This window comes from Asparagus officinalis, chromosome 8 (genome assembly GCF_001876935.1).
Source record: "Asparagus officinalis chromosome 8, Aspof.V1, whole genome shotgun sequence".
Taxonomy (NCBI): Eukaryota; Viridiplantae; Streptophyta; class Magnoliopsida; order Asparagales; family Asparagaceae; genus Asparagus; species Asparagus officinalis.
Window position 1 is genome coordinate 8,425,966 of NC_033801.1, and position 21,803 is coordinate 8,447,768.

General features: G+C 38.7%; 1 protein-coding gene across 1 annotated transcript; it reads right to left on the minus strand.

The window, feature by feature from the left end:
- On the minus strand, window positions 481–18,436 carry LOC109822457 (glyoxylate/succinic semialdehyde reductase 2, chloroplastic). The gene is made up of 12 exons (XM_020388656.1): window positions 18,150–18,436; window positions 17,150–17,231; window positions 16,447–16,512; window positions 15,997–16,072; window positions 15,868–15,923; window positions 2,723–2,807; window positions 2,510–2,570; window positions 2,290–2,342; window positions 1,635–1,705; window positions 1,442–1,514; window positions 1,262–1,366; window positions 481–771 (listed from the first exon to the last, which is right to left on the minus strand). The coding sequence occupies exons 1-12, from the start codon at window positions 18,370–18,372 to the stop codon at window positions 604–606; spliced, it is 1,119 nt and encodes a 372-aa protein (XP_020244245.1). The 5' UTR covers window positions 18,373–18,436; the 3' UTR covers window positions 481–603.

Genomic DNA, 21,803 nt, shown 5'->3' on the forward strand with positions numbered 1-21,803 from the left:
TTTTCTACACATAAAATTGACAAATAAGGTTCCTCATCTGCCAGGTCAAGATGAATTAAACCCCAAACTGAATAACATAGTAATCTTTTTACAAAGAAATAACTTCTCAATTTATAAAAGAATAAAGCGCACTACTTTATTTTTGTAAATCCCAAAAGAAAGCATACGAATTGAAATATTCTTTTCTTATATAGAAAATTAACTGAAATTTTCTTATGAACAGATTAATTAATTTACCGCCGTTGATTTGAAATTAATTGATTAGCTTAATCCCTTCCTCTTAGACCTGACAATGGTGTTATATCTAAAAATTCAACCAATATGTGGCATTGAGCACCAAAAACACAGCAAGAGTTTTTCGATGGTTCCTAATACTAAACCTTAAGCAAAATAATAACTTGTACAGTACAACATGTAACTTTATTAGCCTTAAATAACGAGAAAACATCTAAAAGATGCCGGAAATGTTATTCCATTTTCTTTTTTTTGACAAACCTGAACTAATCATAAAGATTGCTCAGTTTTAGAAGCACAGGTTTCAATTGAATTCAAATGGGATGCGAGGACAAGAAGGCGAAAAATTGCTAATATGAGAAATATTTGTTAGTTTTCTGAATGTGACATCCTGGCTTTGAGTGACTCGATAACAGCGGAGAAGTCTTGATCACTGAGACCATAAGACTTTGCTACTTTATAGAGCTCATTTGCAGCTGCTGCAATTGGAATTGGCTGAGAAACTGATTCAGCTAGCCCTAAGGCAAGCCTCATATCCTGCCATAAAAAAAAAAGGAAAGGTGAAATTACAAGAGAAAAGATGAAATTATAAGAAAACCTCCGCATATATACCCTATTTTTCAAGAAACCCTCTCATCCAATAAGTTGAACAAAAAGCCTCATCATCTATGATCACTAATGAGACTGTTGGTTTAAATGGAGTTTGGTTGTTCAGACATTTGGACAGACATTCGATAAAAAAATTTCGGTTAATAATACAACAGCTAGATTTAAAAAAAAAATTGTATCCATAGACTGTTTTCTCTACTTCCTTCATTTCAACTTTTAAAATATGTGAATTTTGAAGTGCAGATGTCTTCTCAGATGTCTACTTAACTGCAAATGTCTCCCCAAAATTAATGGTTTCAATGATCATACAAGAGGGGGTTGTATTGAATTTTGGGGCTTCTCGAAGATTAAGTATAGATTGGGGGTTTCTTGTTTGTCGTAATTTTCCAAAAAGTAAAAAAAAAAAAAACCCGCAAACCTTTTGCTGGTGCTTCAAAGGAAAAGCAGTTGGGTACTGGGATTTAACCATTGAAGGGCCTTTGAGCGAGAACATCGGTGAACTTATTGCACCCTGCGAAATTACCTGGTAAAAAAAGTTATAACATAAGTAGAGAAAGACGATTTGTGAAGATGTAGCTTGAAGAAATCGGCAAACAACCTCAACTAGAACATTTGGATCCAGGCCTACTTTCTCACTAAGAAGCAGTCCTTCAGAAAAAGATCCCATCATGCTGAAATCAGGCATAGATATAATCATGAAATTGTGATGCTTGGGTGATTAAACGAATGTTTCAAGATCAGGTCGTAGCTAGTGTGCCCAGTTATATGACAATTAAAGGAAATATCATGACCTTCCCATAATCATGTTGACAACAAGCTTCATAGCTGCACCATTTCCAACTTCACCAAGGTAAAATCTTGACTGCAGGTTAAGTTAAATAGAGGTATGAAAAAAGAGTTTATATAAAGTATAAACATCATCAAGAAAAGGGTAGAAAAGAACAAATTATCAAAAGCCTGAGTCTGGCAATCTTCATCACTCATTGAGATTACTACCATTAACAGAATTATTTCAGTTTAGCAGCCACTTTCATTTGTTCATTGAAGTTCAATTTGGTAAAAGCTCAAGCATGGTTCGATTATAAGCTAAAGCCATAGGCAGAAGTATGAGATCAGCTTAATTGATACAAAACAAAGTTGTAGTTCCTTGAAATACTACTTAAATCAATATTTAGACTTAGCATGAAGAGACAAATACTCGACAGATATATTCCAGAACCTAACTACAAGAAACATAGCCATTTGGCCCCTTATTCATGGTTTGTACAATAATAGTCTTCTTTTACCAATATCTGGTTTCAAAAACTCAGAGCAATTAAATTAATTGATCAAAAACCCTTTTCCAACTAACAAAACCTGTTTGTTAACGACTTTCCTTTTTAACTGCAACTTGATGCATATGAATATTAGTTAAAAAGGAAATGAAGGTTGGAGGAAGGGTTATACCTTACCCATGATGTCTAAGAGTGGTGATACTGTTTCATATAAATGTTGATCACCTGAAAGATGACAATAGAAATTTCTAGTCACGCCAGTATCAATTTATTATACATTTCAGCAAAATAACATAGAAATGTACTATAGTTTAAAGGAACTCATGCATAACAACATAGATGGTATATGTTAATGTTAAGCTAACGTGAAAAGAACCCACGCATATAGATACCTGCAGTTAAAAATATCAGCTGCCCATCTTCTGCAGGCTTTTTAGAGCCTGAAACTGGAGCCTATAAAAAAAGCACTATAATTTGCAATATATTAAAAAACATATAGGTATAACATTCTTATGCTAGATGAAATTCAACACAACAAAACAAAAACAAGGTCACATAATTTGCTAGAAGAAAATGAAAGGGGGAAAATAAAAAAAATGCCTCACCTCTAAATATGATGCTCCTGTTTGCTTAATATGTTGGTTAATTAATTTTGAAGTAGCAACATCAACTGTAGAAACATCCACATATCTGCCATAATTCATCACTGTAGGCGTTAAAAAATGCTAATAGATATCCCAAACATAGAGGAGATCACTCAAAAAATCACAAGAATTGATCTCATACTGTTTTTGGAAAATCAAGACAGGTATGAACTGTAGACAGCAAACACTGTCTCGCCCGCCGAGACAGTAAACACTGTCTCGCCGTACTAATTTTGTCGTTTGTTGAGTTTTTGCAGTTACAGACCCTTAGGTTATAAATACCCCCCTAGGGTCACTTCTGACGGGGATCGAGCATATTTTCGAGCAATCCAGAGCAGAGAGAGCAGATTTGAGTTTTCGTGTGACTCCTTGAAATTGAGCTTTGACTTGATTTTAAGAAGAACGACTATCTTACTTTGATAAGATATCGTTTCAAGTTCTCACTTCGATAAACGAAGTCAGAATCATTAAACCCCCTTCACGATCTGTGATTCGGCGGTCCACGAACCAAAGCGTTCCCGGCACAGGCAAAGTCCCACAAAAACAGGATTCGATAAACGACTTCTGTGTTAGTTTCTCAAGAGTTGTAATTTTCTAATTTTTTTCATTGTAATTCGTTGTAAACGACCAAAGTTCAATAGAATTATCAATGGAAGCAACTTTTGACGCAAACAAGCTGGCGACCACAGTGGGAGGTTCTTAATCATGATTAAGAATAAATTATTCTGATGATTGGTTTTCACCTTGAATAATTAATCGGTTTTGGGTTATCCTTAAAAATACCATGTGTAGTATTCTCCAGGAACTTTCTATTGGAATGAATTGAGGTATTCCACCCCCAGCTCTTTGGTGAATCTAAATCTAATTATATTCGACCACATTGTTGGGTTATCCTTAAGAATATTAGGAGTAATATTCTCTAGGAACTTCCCGTTACATGAACCATCCACCCCCAGCTTCCTTCGTGAAACTGGGTCTAACATCATACTGAGTTACATGACCGGGTTATCCTTAAGAATATTACATGTAAAAATTCTCCAGGAACTTCCCGTCAAGAGTGGGAAACAGTTTAGACTCATATACCTATTGGAGTATCGAGGAGCAGTTTATACTCGTATACTCTTTGGAGTGTTGAGAAGCAGTTTATACTCGTATACTCTTCGGAGTGACATGAAGAAGCAGTTTATACTCGTATACTCTTCGGAGTTAGGGGAAAACAGTTTATACTCGTGTATCCAATGGAGTTAGAGTCGTCTTTACTTGGCTTGTTTCGCCGTTATGACGCCGGAGTCAATTAAGGTTTGGATTTTGTTTTTGAGTCCGAAGCAAATCTCGGTGGGATGAAGAACCCCTCTGTGGTACGCACAGTAGTTTGGATCCATAATTCTCTTAGCTCCCTCCTGATCTTTAATAGGTGATAGCTCGATCTTATCATTGGCGAGGAGGTATTCCAATATGGCTGGAGCTTCATCATATTGGAAAGAATACTCCTTTTGGAACCTCGGATCGGGGGTCGCGTTCCCAGTGATTGCAGATGTCGTCGGTCGGCCTCTCTCAGAATTGAAGCTTTAAGAAAATGTTCAGCTTGTTCACCGCGCATTTTTAAATCTTTTCAAGTTTTGGATGGTACGACCCCCAGGGCTTCCAGGACATCGATCAAGATCAAGATCACAGGGCGACCACAGTGGGAGCCAGCGGCCTCGCTGCCGAGGCCGCGGGGTCGCAACCGATCAAGATCGTTGTCAATGAAGAGATCGAATATGAGTTCGATCAGGCGAAGTTTGAGGAGTATTTGTCATCCTCATCTGCGAAATCTTCCTCGTCTCGCAAATATAGGAAGATTTCGTCTTCTAAGAAAACTTTCAAGTCTGCAATTCCAATGAAGGCCGCAGGCGAAGATTCTTGCCCGATCGTTGCTAAGGAATCTCCCTGCAACGTTTCTGCTCCAAATGACTCAGTACCAATTGAGGAGTCATTGAATCATAGCTCGCCGGTGCTGACGAAGAGGGCTCGTCAGAGACAGCACCAGCGCCGTGCTCGTCAATTGGCTAAGGCCATGCAACAAACCGACGGGGTCCATTATTATGCGGACCTAGAGTCGAGGAAACAGAAAATGACTCAGTTGCCTCAACGGCAAAATAATCATATTTCTGCACAGCTTACGACGGAGGAGTGGACCCTCGTCAAAAGGGCTCGCTCAACCCTTAAAGAACGGATACAAAAGCGTCAGGCGAAGGCCGCCCGTGCTCGCGCTCTTTGTCAACAAGCACAAGGAATCAAGAAGGAGACGGTGTCTGAAAAGCCACCGAAGAACCGTAGAGTTTGGATGCCGAAGACGCCGCAAACATCTGTTCCGGGCCCGTCTACTGCATCATCAGTGAAACCCTGGGTTAGTCCAGATTTGTCTAAGTTTAAAATCACAATGGCGGATCGCCTCGGTCCTTCAGTTGACAATCGAGGCAAAGCCCCAGTCAAGGAACAACCAGATCCTGTAAATAAACCCTTAGTGGTTTCATATGCAGGGGGTCGTAAAAACCCTCCCGTCAGAACTGCACCAGTCCAGAACGAGAGAATACCAGTTCATTCTCGTTTAGGACCTATGAAGATTCCACTCCTGCAAAGGGGTGAATTTAAAAAATCAACTTTGGATCACCCAGAGGCGACGACCAGTCGTCCTGTGCATGTTAACAAAGTTCAGAAGCAAAAGATAGGTTGCTTGAATCACAATAATGATGAGCTATACTATCAGAAAAATAACTCAAGAAAGAGGATTGTCCGAGAAAATGAGTCTCATTGCGCATGCGAGAGACTCATTAAGGCAGTGCTGACAGAATGCGGATGCTCTAAAAATAATTCAACAAGAGTCTCCGTATTTCAAAGATTGTCCAATGAAGCGTCAAAACCCAAAATGAGACGTTTCAACAAGAAAAAATCTGTAATCCGACAAGAGGAGCTTCCTGAGGTCACTATCAACATGACCAATAAAGGAAAGCAAAAATCAGTCAATCCTGACCCTGATTTCTCTCCAGGAGGGAGAGTTGAGCGGGGTCTTTCTCAGAGGATGTCGCGGTTACAAAGAAGAGCCAACCTACGTCGAGATTACAAGAGAATGCACGAGGGGTTATCTTCAGACGAAGCGACGTAACGAAGAAGATGAGACTATCTTCGACGATCCTCCTCCAGATAAAGACAATTCCGGAAGCGGCCCGGCCAAGTCATCTACTCAGCCTCCACATATCTACTTGAAAAAGAGTGAAGAAGAGGACAAGAAGATGCACGATCTTGAAAGCAAAGTTAATGCTTTGATGACCGCCCAAGAAGTAAAGAAAACGGGCATTCCATACCCGTACCCGAGGGAGTGGGACCTGATTCCTTACCCCCCAAAATTTAATTTGATTAACTTTACTCATTTTGATGGCAGGGGTTCACCCACTCAGCACTTGATCTATTTCAAGTCGCATCTCGGCGCAATATCCGGGAACGAAGCCCTGATGGTCCGGTCATTCGTAGGAACCCTTCGCGGGCCTGCCTTCGATTGGTACCGACGCCTTAAACCTGGGAGTATCACTAGCTGGGAAGATATGGAAGGATTGTTCCTCACCAATTTCTTCGACGACGACACGGAGATCTTTATTGGTACGTTGTTGGACGAGAAGCAGATAAATGGGGAGTCGGTTGATGTTTTTGTCAAACGGTTCCGGAACAAAGCAGTAAACTGTCGCGATCCACTCACAGAAGAGTTCATCCTACAGACTTGTCACAACAATTTGTCATTGGATGTGTTAGAGGTAATGGGGGTTGTACTCTCTAAAACTTGGAAGGAGTTAAAGGTGAGGGGTGAACAGGCTGAACGCTTTCTCAAGAGAAAGAATTTGGAGAGAAACAATCATCCTTCCAGTTGGCGCCAAGCCAGAATCAACAGCCTCAGAAACAGTTTAAGAATTCTGAGCCCAGATTCCCGAAGGAATACTCTTTCAAAGATGATGAAGTTCCGGTCATCTTCAAATACTTGTTAGAGAACAACAAGATCAAGCTTCCACCGGTCACAAACCAAGAAGAAGCAACGAAGATCAATGACCCAAAATATTGTGCATACCACAGAAGGGTCCACCATCCTACTAAGACATGTTATGTCTTAAAGGATAAAATACAAACATTAATTGATGTTGGTATTGTGACGCCGAAGCCAAAGGAGAAGAAGGTAGGCGCAAACGCGGTCTCTATTAGCTTCGGATCGGTTCCTTTGTCCTGGTTTCAAGCCGAGCCAGTATCAAAGGTCAAGATGCAAACCATCAACGATGACCCTCATGGACAGCGCCAGAAGGGGCTCGTATCTCACACAGCCCCCAACGGCGAAATCCTTTGGGTTCATCCGGATTTGCTTGAAGATGAACAGTGGACGACATCCAAATCAAAGAAGAAGTCAAAAAACAAGGGAAAAGAGAAGTCCTGTTATGGAGTCTCAGCAATCCCCGAGAAGAATGATGAACGGATAGCAGCTTTATCCCTTTCTGATGAGGAGCAGGAAGTTTTCGCTACACGAAGTGGAAATGAATACCATTACAAATATCCGGAAACTTCTAACCCAAACGCTACAACTTTGAAAGAGTTGGGGATAGCTACAACTCCTCCAGTACCTGCTGAAAAGCCGCAACAACCGGCTAAGCAAAAAGAGAAAGAACCCCAACATAAAGAGGTTCAAATTCCGAAGCAGTCTCGTTTTAGTCGACCGATTGGACGAGACAAACCGGAAAGCTCAAATGCTCCCTACCGTTTTGACGTCATGGCTCAGTTAGCTAATATCCCAGCAAGGATCACGCTATACGAGTTGTTACGCCTCTCGAAAGAAACCAGAGAAGCTTTACAAGAAGCTTTGGCCGATTCTGAGGTATTCCTCACTCAGATCAAACCAACTCCTGAAAAGACAGAGTCATCAGTGTAGCATTGCAATCTGACAGCCACCAAATTTCTTTGCATCGCTTTCACCAAAGAAGATATGCAAGTAAGGAATTCGACGCATGATAGGCCTCTATATTTTACTGGATATATTGGCTCTAGCGTTGTCAACCGGATCCAAGTCGATCCGGATTCCGCTGTTAGCATCATGCCACTTCGGTTGATGTACCACCTCGGAATCCCCGCCAGCAAGTTAGCCTCCACAGGAACGGTTATCTATGGGTTCAATACTAGCGGGTCAAGACCGTTAGGAAAAATCCGGGTGAAGTGTCAACTCGGAGATTTGAAGTCTGAAGTCACCTGCTATGTAATCGATGCGGAGACTTCTTATAATTTATTGTTGGGTCGTCCATGGATCCACGGTAATCTTATAGTTCCCTCCATCCTCCATCAGTGTTTGAAGTATATCGACACTAATGAGGAGGTCAAGACGGTGGTCGCGGATAAGCAACCATTCAAGGGGTTAGAAAATTACTTTACTGACTCCCTTCTTTATGGTGCTGAGTCCGATACTGAACCATCGGCCCATGGCACGGACAGCGGAGAAGAAGCTGATACCGAAGCCGGGCTCGATTATAGTGAAGGTCTTGTACTAAATGACATTGAACCTCTTGTAATCGATCTTGACGGTGATGAATCGTCGGACGAAAGTTATAACTGGCAATTTGCCGATGAAATAATAAAGGATGATTTAGAGTATTCGCCTTGTCTTGATAATGTAATGCAGGAATTGTATGACGATCCTAGTCTACACATGCCGCTTCGCTCGTCTTGCACGACGATAAAATATATTCAAAATCCAATCGGAACAACTGTGATTCTACCCGCAAAGACAGGGGGTGAAAAAGAGAGATAATCTTTGGAAAAGGGGAACTATCCCCTACTCCAGATCATTTCTTAGACAGTAATTCGGATGAAGAAAAACCCGGGCGACACTTCTCCCGGTATAGTTCTCAAGCGAATGACTATATGGCGAGTCAAGGCTATGACCTTTCACTTGGTGAAGGCCTCTATTTTGGTCAAGGTGTTAGGGTTCCACCCCGTCCTGCCTATGTACCAAAAGGAAAACCAGATAATTATTACAGTCGTAATAGGGGTCTGGGTTATGCCTCATCATCCGATGACGATTATGGCCAACGGATAATTAACCAATTAATACGTTTTAGTCGACCGATTGGACGAGACAAACCGGAAAGCTCGAACGCACCATATCGTTTCGACGTTATGGCTCAGCTGGCTAATATCCCAGCAAGAATCACATTGTACGAGTTGCTGCGCCTCTCAAAAGAAACCAGAGAAGCTTTACAAGAAGCTTTGGCTGATTCTGAAGTATTCTTAACTCAGGTCAAGCCAGCTCCTGAAGAGCCAGAATCGTCAGTGCAGCATTGCAATCTGGCAGCCACCAAATTTCCTTGCATTGCTTTCACAAAAGAAGACATGCAAGTCAGGAATTCAAAGCATGATAGACCGTTATATTTTACTGGATATATCGGTTCGAGCATGGTTAACCGGATCCAAGTCGATCCGGGTTCCGCTGTTAGTATCATGCCACTTCGTTTGATGTACCACCTCGGAATTCCCGCCAGCAAGTTAGCCTCCACTGGAACGGTTATCTATGGTTTCAACACAAGCGGGTCAAGACCGTTAGGAAAAATCCGGGTGAAGTGTCAACTCGGAGATTTGAAGTCTGAAGTCACCTGCTATGTAATCGATGCGGAGACTTCTTATAATTTATTGTTGGGTCGCCCATGGATCCACGGTAATCTTATAGTTCCCTCCACCCTCCATCAGTGTTTGAAGTATGTCGACACTAATGAGGAGGTCAAGACGGTGGTCGCGGATAAGCAACCATTCAAGGGGTTAGAAAATTACTTTACTGACTCCCTTCTTTATGGTGCTGAGTCCGATACTGAACCATCGGCCCATGGCACGGACAGCGGAGAAGAAGCTGATACCAAAGCCGGGCTCGATTATAGTGAAGGTCTTGTACTAAATGACATTGAACCTCTTGTAATCGATCTTGACGGTGATGAATCGTCGGACGAAAGTTATAACTGGCAATTTGCCGATGAGCCTTGTCTTGATAATGTAATGCAGGAATTGTATGACGATCCTAGTCTACACATGCCGCTTCGCTCGTCTTGCACGACGATAAAATATCTTCAAAATCCAGTCGGAACAACTGTGATTCTACCCGCAAAGACAGGGGGTGAAAAAGAAATAATCTTTGGAAAAGGGAATCCATCCCCAACTCCTGATCTTTTCTTGGACACCAATTCGGATGAAGAAAAACCCGGGCGACATTTCTCTCGGTATAGTTCACAAACAAATGGTTATATGACAAAACAGGGTTATGACCTCTCACTCGGTGAAAGTCTTTATTTTGGTCAAGGTATTAGGGTTCCACCCCGTCCTGCCTATGTACCAAAAGGAAAACCAGATAATTATTATAGTCGTAATAGGGGTCTGGGTTATGCTTCATCATCCGATGATGATTATGGCCAACAAATTATTAACCAATTAATAGATAGGAGCGGACATTCATCCGATACTTCAAATTGGGATTCTGATGTGAGCATTGGAGAAAAGTTCAAAACTCTCATGTCAAACATGGCAACGGTTGACCCTTCTACAACAGAAGAAGACGATCAGTTACCCACTTGGGAAGATCCTTGGATACATTACATGAATATCCAATACGGTGATCGATTTGAGCAAAAAGAACCTCCTACAGAAGATAAAGTGGTCCAAGTTAATATGGGTGACGAAGCTAATCCGAAACCTATATTTATTAGCGGTGATCTCCCACCAGATGAAAAAGAGGAATTAATCGCCCTCGTTAAAGAGTATATCGACGTTTTCGCCTGGAATTACGAAGATATGCCGGGACTCGACCCAAATATAGCAATGCACAGCCTTAACATTAAACCGAATGTTAAACCTGTCAAACAACAAAGACGGTTTCGTCCGCAAATTATGGAGGCAATAGAGACCGAAGTTAAGAAACTGATTGATTCGGGTTTTGTCAGAGAAGAACAACATCCTGAATGATTGGCCAATATTGTTCCAGTCCTTAAAAAGAATGGAAAAATCATGATCTGTATTGACTTCAGAGATCTGAACACGGCCTGTCCCAAAGACGACTTTCCTTTACCCATTACAGACGTCATCATTGACAACACATGCGGGTTTGAAAGAATGTCATTCATGGACGGATTTTCTGGGTATAATCAAATCAAGATGCACCCGGATGATGAAAAGCATACGGCATTCAGAACACCCCTAGGTGTATTTTGTTACACTGTTATGACATTTGGTTTGAAGAATGCCGGGTTTACATACCAACGAGCGATGACGAAGATCTTTCAAGAGCACCTCCGGAAGACCGTCGAATGCTACGTTGATGACCTGGTCGTTAAGAGTCGTGATAAAAACGACCACATTAACGATCTGAAGACAGTTAAAGATGAACCCAACTAAGTCCTTTCTTGGAATGTTCAGCGGTAAATTTCTTGGGTTCGTCGTCATCACAAAAGGTATTCATATCGATCCTGATAAAGTGAAGGCGATACATGAATTACAACCACCGAGGAATCTTAAAGAACTCAGGGGGTTGCAAGGTCGATTGGCATATATCCGTCGGTTTATATCAAATCTGTCTGGAAAATGTCAACCATTCTCTAAACTTGCAAAGAAAGGAGTGTCGTTCGTTTGGGATGAAGCATGCCAAAAGGCATTCGAAGATATTAAGAAATATGTCGTTCGTTTGGGATGAAGCATGCCAAAAGGCATTCGAAGATATTAAGAAATATCTGGCGAATCCACCGATTCTCGTTGCACCGAAATCAGGCAGACCGTTTTTTATTTATGTCAAAGTGACGAGCCATTCGTTAAGTGCATTACTTGCACAAGATGACGATAACGGTCACGAGCAAGCTGTGTATTATCTGAGTCGTACATTGGTAGGAGCTGAGTCTCGTTATCCGATGATTGAGAAGGAATGCCTCGCCTTGGTATTCGCGATTCTATGTCATTTCCAACATAAATCCCATCCGAGTATTCATGACCCAACCAGCCTCCATGAATTGGCGTTTAGCCAGATGGGCTTTACTCTTGTCGCAATATGACTTGTACTTCAAGCAACAAAAATCAGTTAAAGGACGAGCCATTTGCGACCTTTTAGCAGAAAATCCTACAAAAGATGTAGTTGAGCTGTACGACGATTTGCCAGATAAAACTCACGAAGTTAATACCACCTCACATCAACAAGTGTGGCAATTGTACTTCGATGGGGCTTCCCGATCAACCAATGTAGCGAGCGCACCCGGATGTTCTAAAATCTCCTCAGGAGTGGGGATCGTTTTAGTTTCCCCGGGAAAGCATGTCTTACCTAGAGCGTATTCGTTGACCGAACCATGTTCTAATAACGTAGCCGAGTACAATGCACTGATAATTAGACTTAATTTTGCCAAAGAGCTGGGGGTCGAATACCTTGAAGCTTTTGGAGATTCTCAACTAGTAGTTAATCAGATTCGAGGAGAGTATGAAGTCAGAAATCAAGACCTGATTCCATACCACCAGGTGGCCATTGAGGTGGCAAGCTCGTTTGAAGAATTTTTCATCGAGTACGTTCCGCATCTCCAAAATACATACGCAGACGCATTGGCGGCATTATCGGTATCTCTGGCTCAGCCTCCCGAGACAGAACAATTAATTATAGTGAGAACTCACCAACTTATTGTTCCTATCTACGATTCGGTTGCCAAAGAAGCATATTCAACAGGAGTTGAACCCGAAGTTCGAGATTGGCGTTTCCCGATTATTGATTATGTCTTACACGGTATCTTACCTGAAGACGTGAAAGAAAGGGATTCAATTCGGCGGAGGGCACCGAGATTTTACTACAACGCCGAATCACAAATGTTATACCGACGGTCGTACGACGGTCTATTGCTACGTTGTCTATCCGATAAGGAAGCAGAACAAGCACTTAAAGAGGCGCATGAGGGGACATTTGGTGCACATCAACCCGGTCCTAAACTCTGCGACCGACTTAGGAGAATTGGGAATTATTGGCCAACTATGATTAAGGATGCGACTGATTATGCCTGACGATGTCAAGCATGCTAATTACATGCAAATTATATGCACCAACCTCCAGAGCATCTACACCCGTCAGCAACGTCATGGCCGTTCGAGACCTGGGGAATGAATATAGTTGGTCCTATAAATCCACCATCAGTTAAAGGTGATCGGTTTATCCTAGCAATTACTGATTACTTCTCCAAATGGGCTGAAGCAATCCCGCTCAGAGAAGTTAAAACAAGTAACGTCATTGCATTCATCAAACATCATATCATCTACCAACATGGTGTCCCAAGACGAATCGTACATGACAACGGTCCTCAATTCATCAGCAACGCCTTTATCAGGTTTTGCGAGAAGTTCAGAATTCAGGATATTTCGTCGACAGCTTACAATCCCACAATAGATGGATTGGCTGAAGATTTCAACAAGACAATCATAAAACTCTTGTCAAAACTCGTGAAAACAAATAAACGAGATTGGGATGACAAGCTTGGCGCGGCTCTATGGGCCTATCGTACCACGGTACGTACACCGACGGGAATGACTCCGTATTCGTTGGTATACGGATGTGAAGCCGTTCTTCCATTAGAAATACAAATTCCATCTCTTCGGATTGCTCTCGTAACCCAGATGACAACCGAAGAACAACATCAGAAACGTCTCGAAGAACTCGAGATGCTCGACGAAAAACGCTTAGAAGCTAAACAGCACATTGAGTTCTACCAAGCCAGAATTTCCCGAGCTTTCGACAAGAAAGTTCGACAACGGAGCTTCAAAGAAGGAGATTTGGTCTTAGCCGAAAGACGGCCTATGATCCTTAACTCCAAAAAGAAAGGAAAATTTAAACCCAAATGGAAAGGACCGTTTATAGTAGAAACAGTCTATTCAAACGGTGCTTATCGCCTGATTACCCAGGATGGTAACAAATTAATGATGCCAATAAATGAGAAGTTCCTGAAAAAATATTATCCGTAATATATTCAGGATAACCTATGTAAGACGGGAAGTTCCCAGAGAGTCCTGTATAAGGATATTTCGGGATAACCCAAGATCAGTTGATTATTCTAAATAAGAAACTGATCATTCGAATGATTCATTGTTTGATTTTCATAAAGTTCTTTTACAATTTTTGTCGAGATGAGATTCAAATCGATCCTCGCAAAATCCCTCACTGATCAAATTAATTGACGGTCGGACGACCTCGAGTTCCCCGAGCTCTACGCGGCGACATAATGAAAACACGAGCTACATTGAAACCCAAGGGGAAAGTTAGGGTTTTGAATGAGAAATTGAACAAAATATCACAAAATCTGGTTGAAACAGTGCATGCAAACGTGAAGGAGAAGAAAATCAAGGTTTGAAAGAGAAGAGGGTCAACGAACCTTTGAAATCCGAATTGATTATCCCTAAACAAAGGTACCACCCAAGTCAGCAGCAAAGAGGAGAAGAAGCAGAAGAAAACTGGTGGAAAATCGTTAAGAAATCGCCAAGAATCGCTCTGAAATCGACGTGAAAAAACCCTAAAAAAGCCCAAGTCCGACTTATATACCCGCTGTCTCGCTGAGCGAGACAGCAAACTCTGTCTCGCTAGGCGAGACAGCATAATCTCACAGTGTGAGACAGCAAACACGATATCGCACAAATGCAATACAGAGTGATACTCCAATGGGTACACGAGTCTAAACTGTATTCCTACCCTCAGATACTCCAATGGGTACACGAGTCTAAACTGTATTCCTACCCTCAACAGGAAGCTTCTGGAGAATATTAATCTGAATATTCTTAAGGATAACCTGACACTGTATTCCTACCCTCAACAGGAAGCTTCTGGAGAATATTAATCTGAATATTCTTAAGGATAACCTGACGAACTTTCGAAAGACAAACGAGCATCAATCTGGAAATACCAACTTCAATTCAAGGTCTCAACAACGGTCGAGCGATAAACGCAGTCTGGAGAAGTATTAGCTATTCTACAAAGAACTGAATAGACTAATGGATGAAGAGATCAAGAGTTGAAGCCATGTTACAGATTCTTCCACACGATCTACTCAACCAAGTATTGAAGGGATCGTAAGTAAAATTTATCTTATCGAAAATATCTCAGACTCTTCTATAAAAGAATACATCTGGAAATACTTTGGAGGGGGTATCTGTAGGCGTCAAAAAATGCTAATAGATATCCCAAACATAGAGGAGATCACTCAAAAAATCACAAGAATTAATCTCATACTGTTTTTGGAAAATCAAGACAGGTATGAACTGTCTCGCCAGCGAGACAGACTTTGCTGTCTCGCCAGCGAGACAGTATTTTACTGTCTCGCCAGCGAGACAGTGTTGAAATGGTCAAAAACCACCTCGATAACTGCCATATACGTGTCCATTAACTGCCAAGGGACGTGGAAAACATCTTGGGCGAAAATCACGTAAATAACTACCAAAATAACGAAGTTTGAAACGTGAGAAGGCAGTTAAAAAATAAAAACTGCCAGAATATTCCACTTCCGAGACAGCATTTACTGTCTCGTGGGCCGAGACAGCAAACACTGTCTCGCCCCGGTTTTGTTTGAGTTTTGTGCAGTTATTACCCCTGAGGCTATAAATACCCCCCTAGGATCACTTCTGACGGGGATCAAGCATATTTTCGAGCAATCCAGAGCAGAGAGAGCAGATTTGAGTTTTCGTGTTGCTCCTTGAAATTGAGCTTTGACTTGATTTTAAGAAGAACGACTATCTTACTTTGATAAGATATCGTTTTAAGTTCTCACTTCGATAAACGAAGTCAGAATTATTAAACCCCCTTCACGATCTGTGATTCGGCGGTCCACGAACCAAAGCGTTCCCGGCACAGGTAAAGTCCCACAAAAACAGGATTCGATAAACGACTTCTGTGTTAGTTTCTCAAGAGTTGTAATTTTCTAATTTTTTCATTGTAATTCGTTGTAAACGACCAAAGTTCAATAGAATTATCAATGGAAGCAACTTTTAACGCAAACAATCACAATTGAAATGAACTGATATTTGAAATGTCAAATGTGTACAAAGAAGTGTTGGGCATTTACCCTTTTCCCGGCCCAATTCCTTCAGCAACTCCATTTATTCCATATGCAACATCAATCTATGAATTGAGACTGCTAGTTATCCCAAATCAGCACTAATATAAATTTATGGATCAAACAAAATATACATACTGCACTTTCAGGGTCAGCGAGCATTGCAAATGTCACGTTGCATGATGATGCAACTTCTGCTGGTGAAGACTCATATCTGCAAGCAAGAAGGAATTTCAATTAAATATGTCCGATAATAAAAAGAACCAGTCATCACAGAGATGCATCAACATATAAGTACCTAAATGGCATAAACATATTTCCAAAATAACAAGATATATCTTATATTGAGGGAAACTTGCACGAAGTCTATACGAAAAAATGAATTTAGTTTTATTAGGCTAAGGTGAAGTTTTTCTGTATATGTACACAACTTAACAGAAAGAAAGTGTTGTTTCTGAAGAGGAGACTTCACTGGGCCGAGAATGAGCATCTGAAATACAAGCACGGAAAGATGGGCTAGGGCTACCAAATCGAGGGACTAGAGAACAAGTAAAAAAATCTGTGAAAGAAAAGATATGTACAACATACTTTGCACCAAGGTTGATCAGCTGGTCACACTTGCTCTTGGTTCTATTCCAGACAGTAACATCACATCTACAGGAACAGAAAGAAAAAATGAACTCAAATAATATAGAAATGCATGTTGAATTCAGAAAACAAACATACCAAAACCTTGATCATATTGCAAATACCTTCAAAACATCAAATTTGGGAAACTAAAGCACTCTCGGCAATGCGTAAGAAAATTGTGTCATGAAATAAAATAATTTTCAGGATGGGTTTACCAGAAAATCAACCATCAAAACACAAATTTAAAATCGCTGGTAAGATAAACAGTTAAAATAAAATGCATACAGGAGCATAATCTTCTCTTGTTGTAATTGTGATTAAAGGAAGAGGGGAAAACACGGGGGAAATTTGGGCATTGTCTTCCAATAAACTATGGGCAGTATGAAAGCTACTTCTATCTACATCTCATTTTTGTGCATATTTAGTTTATCACACCAAAATAAACTATTTTCGGGAAAATTTTAGCCTATTTTTATTCAAGCAAAGCAATTGTAGAAAGCACATTAGAGCCCAGTAAGAAACATTAATTTACACAACCAATGAGGATCAATCTTAAATATTAACTATCTCTTGATAACTGTATTTTTCACTTGCTGTTTCAACCAAAATGAGAATCACACTATCAACCTCTGTAAAGAAAATAAGAGAGAATCAAAATTACCCAGCCTTTAAGAGGTTTTTTGCCATTGGAGATCCCATAATTCCAAGACCTAAAAATCCAACACGCTCGGGAAATCCATCCCCTGGTGAATTCAGAGCAAAATCATTAAGCAAACATACAGAATTGCCAAGCAATTAGAAGAAAGAGTTTATGGACATATGAAGATGCTGAGGAGGTTTCTCTTAAGAGGGCAAGGCATGTATCAAATAAATTGCATGCATTGTAGCCGTATGTTATTTTAAAAGGTTACATAACATATTTGGCAATAATGAGTTGATCGACTACCTCATTTAGAAGAATGATCCATCAAGAGATCAGAGACTAGCAAGGTCAGCCTCACCATTAGTCCGGCAGTTTGTTTAGTAAAGCGAGTTGCCACCTCATAACCATTTTCCTTTTATTAAACGATAACAAGTTTTATACGATTAGACTTTTATATAATGTAATGATAATTCTCCATTTAATTTCTCACTCTACGTATGTAAATATATATACTTCCAAGCATGCAAATTTGTAGAGAGAAGTTCAACCACATATTAAGTACCAAATAGATAGTTAAAAGCATCGGATCCGATTTTAATCCAAACTTTTCCTGCCTTCTCTCATAATCATTATTTACTTTTTTGCCCCTTTTCTTGATTGCTTTGCTTCTTTAGTATTGATCTATGAACAAGTACTGGGGCATCAAAAATAACCCCAATAACTAAATTACGTCATTACTCCTTTCTAATTTAACCTTAGTTGACAATGTACTCCCTAAACTTCAACAACCAGGTGTAATCAATCCCATAGGTTTAATTTACAATAAAATGCAACTAACTTGGAATTATCACTAGATCGACATCAACTATGAAAGAAAATAAAACATAAATTGAAATGCAATACCACCATTGGCAATCAAAGACACCCAATTGCCTAAATTGCAAATTATGACAGAAACAAGTATTATCACTGAAACAAGAATAAGTGTAAAATTAACCGAATTTGGTGAAAAGGGTACCTTTAATTGTCCCATTGGAGACTTGGGAACTAGCTTTTGTAGCAAAAGAGCATCTGGGTTTTGTGAATAAAGGGTTTGGGTATCTAGAGGGCAAGATAGTAATTCCAGGGATGAAGCTTAAGGTCATGGCCATGGAGTGGGTTGAGAGGAGAGAAGAGAGGAGACGAGGTTGAGTTTTGATGCACATGCAAGGCTTGGGTCTGGACACAAGGAGGTTGGCCATCTCCTTTCAAAGCAAAATTTGTGATATGTGATTTTTATTCTTAAGTTTCTCGAGATAAGGCAAAGGTTGTTTCTATTTCTTTCGGAATATGAGTGCTAGATACTGTGCTACGTGGGCCCAATTATATAGAGCCTGTGTGCTTGTGAGGCCTGACGTGAGCCAAAATTTCTAGAGCTAATACATACAGGCTTTACCCTGATTTCTTCTTTGCTCCTCTCATTTTTTTATTATGACTAGTTCTTGTGTAACGCAAGTGGTTAAATATTAAAAGTATTTTTTTTATTTTTTTACTATAAAATAAGTCTGATTTGTTTTAAGTTAAAATCTATAAATATGGTTTGTTGCATTTTCAATAAATTTTATTTAAATATTTTATGAAATAGATGATTAATTTTGAAAATCTCTTCGGACCAGAAATAAACAACTAACAAGTTTGCAAGGGAAGATAGGGTAACATAGTACATTCTTAAGAATTATTAATCTTTATTTAGTTTATTTATAATGATAGGATCTCATTATTAACTAATTACAATGCTTAGTACATTATTATTTTTGTTGGACGTTCAAAGCAGGCAAAGGACCCATGTGAGTCCTCATCGTAATGAATGTTATACAATTTAAGTACAAAGGATTTGGAGAATGGTGAAGTTGGTGAGGGGAAACTTCAGCAGCTTAAATTGGTATGTGGATATATAATAGATGGAGATGGAGAATGGTGGTTTTGAAAATAGTGGGTGTGTGTGGGTAATTAATATGGTTTTTGTTTGTGTGGTTTTCTTCGTTCATTTTCAAGATATCTGTGGTTCTGTAGATATATATATAGCTATAACATTGCTACTCTCTTTTGATTTTGTGGAAGAGTTTGGGTGTTACAAAAATTAAATTATATAATCCGGTTAAAGTAGAATCATATATGTTAAGCCCATACATGAAATTTATTTTAACCAACACCCATGTGTAAATATTATAATTGGCATTGAGATCTAAAATATGTGTGATATTTGTGTGTGTGTGTGTATATATATATATATATATATATATATATATATATATATATTAATGAAGAAAACAACACAAACAAAAACTATATTAATTTCCCCTACACACTCAATATTTTCAAAACCACCCTTTTCCGTTTCTATCTATAATATAGCCACATATCCAAGTTAAGTTGTTTTCTTCAATATATATATATAGCATTGCTACTCTCTTTTGGTTTTGTGGTGGGTGTTAAAAAAATTAAATTATCTAATCCGGTTAAAGTAGGAATATATAAGTTAAGCTCATACATAAAATTTATTTTAACCAACACCCATGTGTAAATATTACAATTAGCATTGAGATTTAAGATATGTGTGAGATTCTCTTTGATTTTTATACAAATAGTATCTGTTTAAATAATAATAGTATAATTAAATTCTGTGATCTAAAAAACATACAATATAAGTAATTGCTTTAAAACAATCTAATCTAATCTAATACGAAGAAAATAGATGAAAATGATGTAAAAATTATTGCAATTTTATAATTCACAATTTATAAAAATCTAATCTAATCTAATCTAATAAGAAGAAAATAGCAAAAGCACATATATGTTGAAGGAGATAAAAGTGCTATGAAAATTATTATAATTTCTAATATGAAAAAGATCAAATATACAATATAATTATTTGCTTTAAAATAATCTAATCTAATAAAAAGGAAATAGATGAAAGTGCTGTAAAAATTGTTCATATTTCTTGATATGAAAAGAAGATCAAATATACAATATAATTAATTGTTTTAAAATAATCTAATCTAATCTAATAAGAAGAAATAACAAAGGTAAATACATGTAGAAGGAGATAAAAGTGTTACTGAAATTGTTGTAGTTTCTTGGCATATAAACATTGGTATGTGATGTTGCATATGAGAGGATAACAATTGTAAATAGAGTTATATTTAAATAATAATAGTATAATTAAACTTTGAAACTAATTATGCAGTGTCGTGAATTACTTGAATTTTAGTTGGTGAGAGATCGCCACGTTATGTCATCATATCGTAGTCGTTTATTTTAATTTTTCTTTTTTATAATTTTCAAAACGATTTTGTCTCTTTAATTTGTTTGGTGGATTTTGCAAATACTCCGTCCATATTATGTACATTTGTAGGTCTGCATTGTTCCGGGGTTCAACCTCTGCAGCAGAAATTATTTGTCTCACTAATTTGTTTGGTTTTTGTATATACGTCATCATCTTGTATACATTTGTAAATTTGGCATTTAATAAATTCATTTAGATTTACATTTCAATTTAAACTATATCATTATCTTCATACTATGTATATCCAATAAGAACTCATTAATTTATCAACTTACTCTTACTTAATGGATTAATTTGAATTTCAATGGTATTTTTGTCTACCAAAATTTTTTTCCAAACTCGTGCTTTTAAAGAGAGTATGATATAATATGATATGATTATGAATTATGAATTGAAATTTAGCCCAAGCCACCTACATTAGAATTTTTTTAACTATATTGTCATTTTAGTTTTTTTCTATAATGAGAATTGCTATGTATATACATATTATCCTAACTGTTAATTTTAGTTTCAATGGATATTTCTATTATTATTTTGAAGCTCACTGTCACAATGTTGGAAATCTCTTGTGGCCTTGTGGCCTATTCTCATCCTTTAAAATTGGAATGAGGGATAAGGGTTGTGGTAATTGAATCTGACTCCTCAGGCCACGCACTCTTATTTCAACAGCATATTTTTTTAAACAAGATATGTCTTTGTCATACTTGATAAGTATTCAGAAAGTCAAAACTCTAATCATTCTTTTAAAACCACTAAAATAATGTATTAAATAAAAAAGAAAATTGGACAAGCAATAGATGATAATATCTCACTTTGAGACACGGTTAATTAGATTTATTGTATTATTATACGATTTCTTGTTCTTTATTTTTTTAAATTTTTATTTTTTTTTAAAAAAATATATAGATTGTAGTTTGATGTAAGCCAAGTTTTAAAAGTTATCACTCTGCTGCAGTGATTATGCATGCCGTATGTATTACCCATATGGGGCATTCTGAACCCTACGCACTGAGATCTTGTAGGGGACAGTTTTGTTATTTCATTGCTCCCAGTATTGTTGGGATTATGCATGACCTTCGAGCCTTACAAATATGTGACAATTTTGATATTTCAATTAATGTCTCCCTACATGGTTAATTGGTTGGGCTTAGGCCACGTTATAGGAGGCTCTGATAGGAATTCCACTCTGTTAGTTCACTTTTATCCAATACAGATCAAATTCTGATGGGTAACTGCTCTCCTGAGCTTAGCGTGACGCGTATAAAATGAATGAAATTAAGTCAAATGATTCATAATCATCCACCGACTCCTACCATAAAGTCACTTCTCTTTGCAGACTTGGCTTTT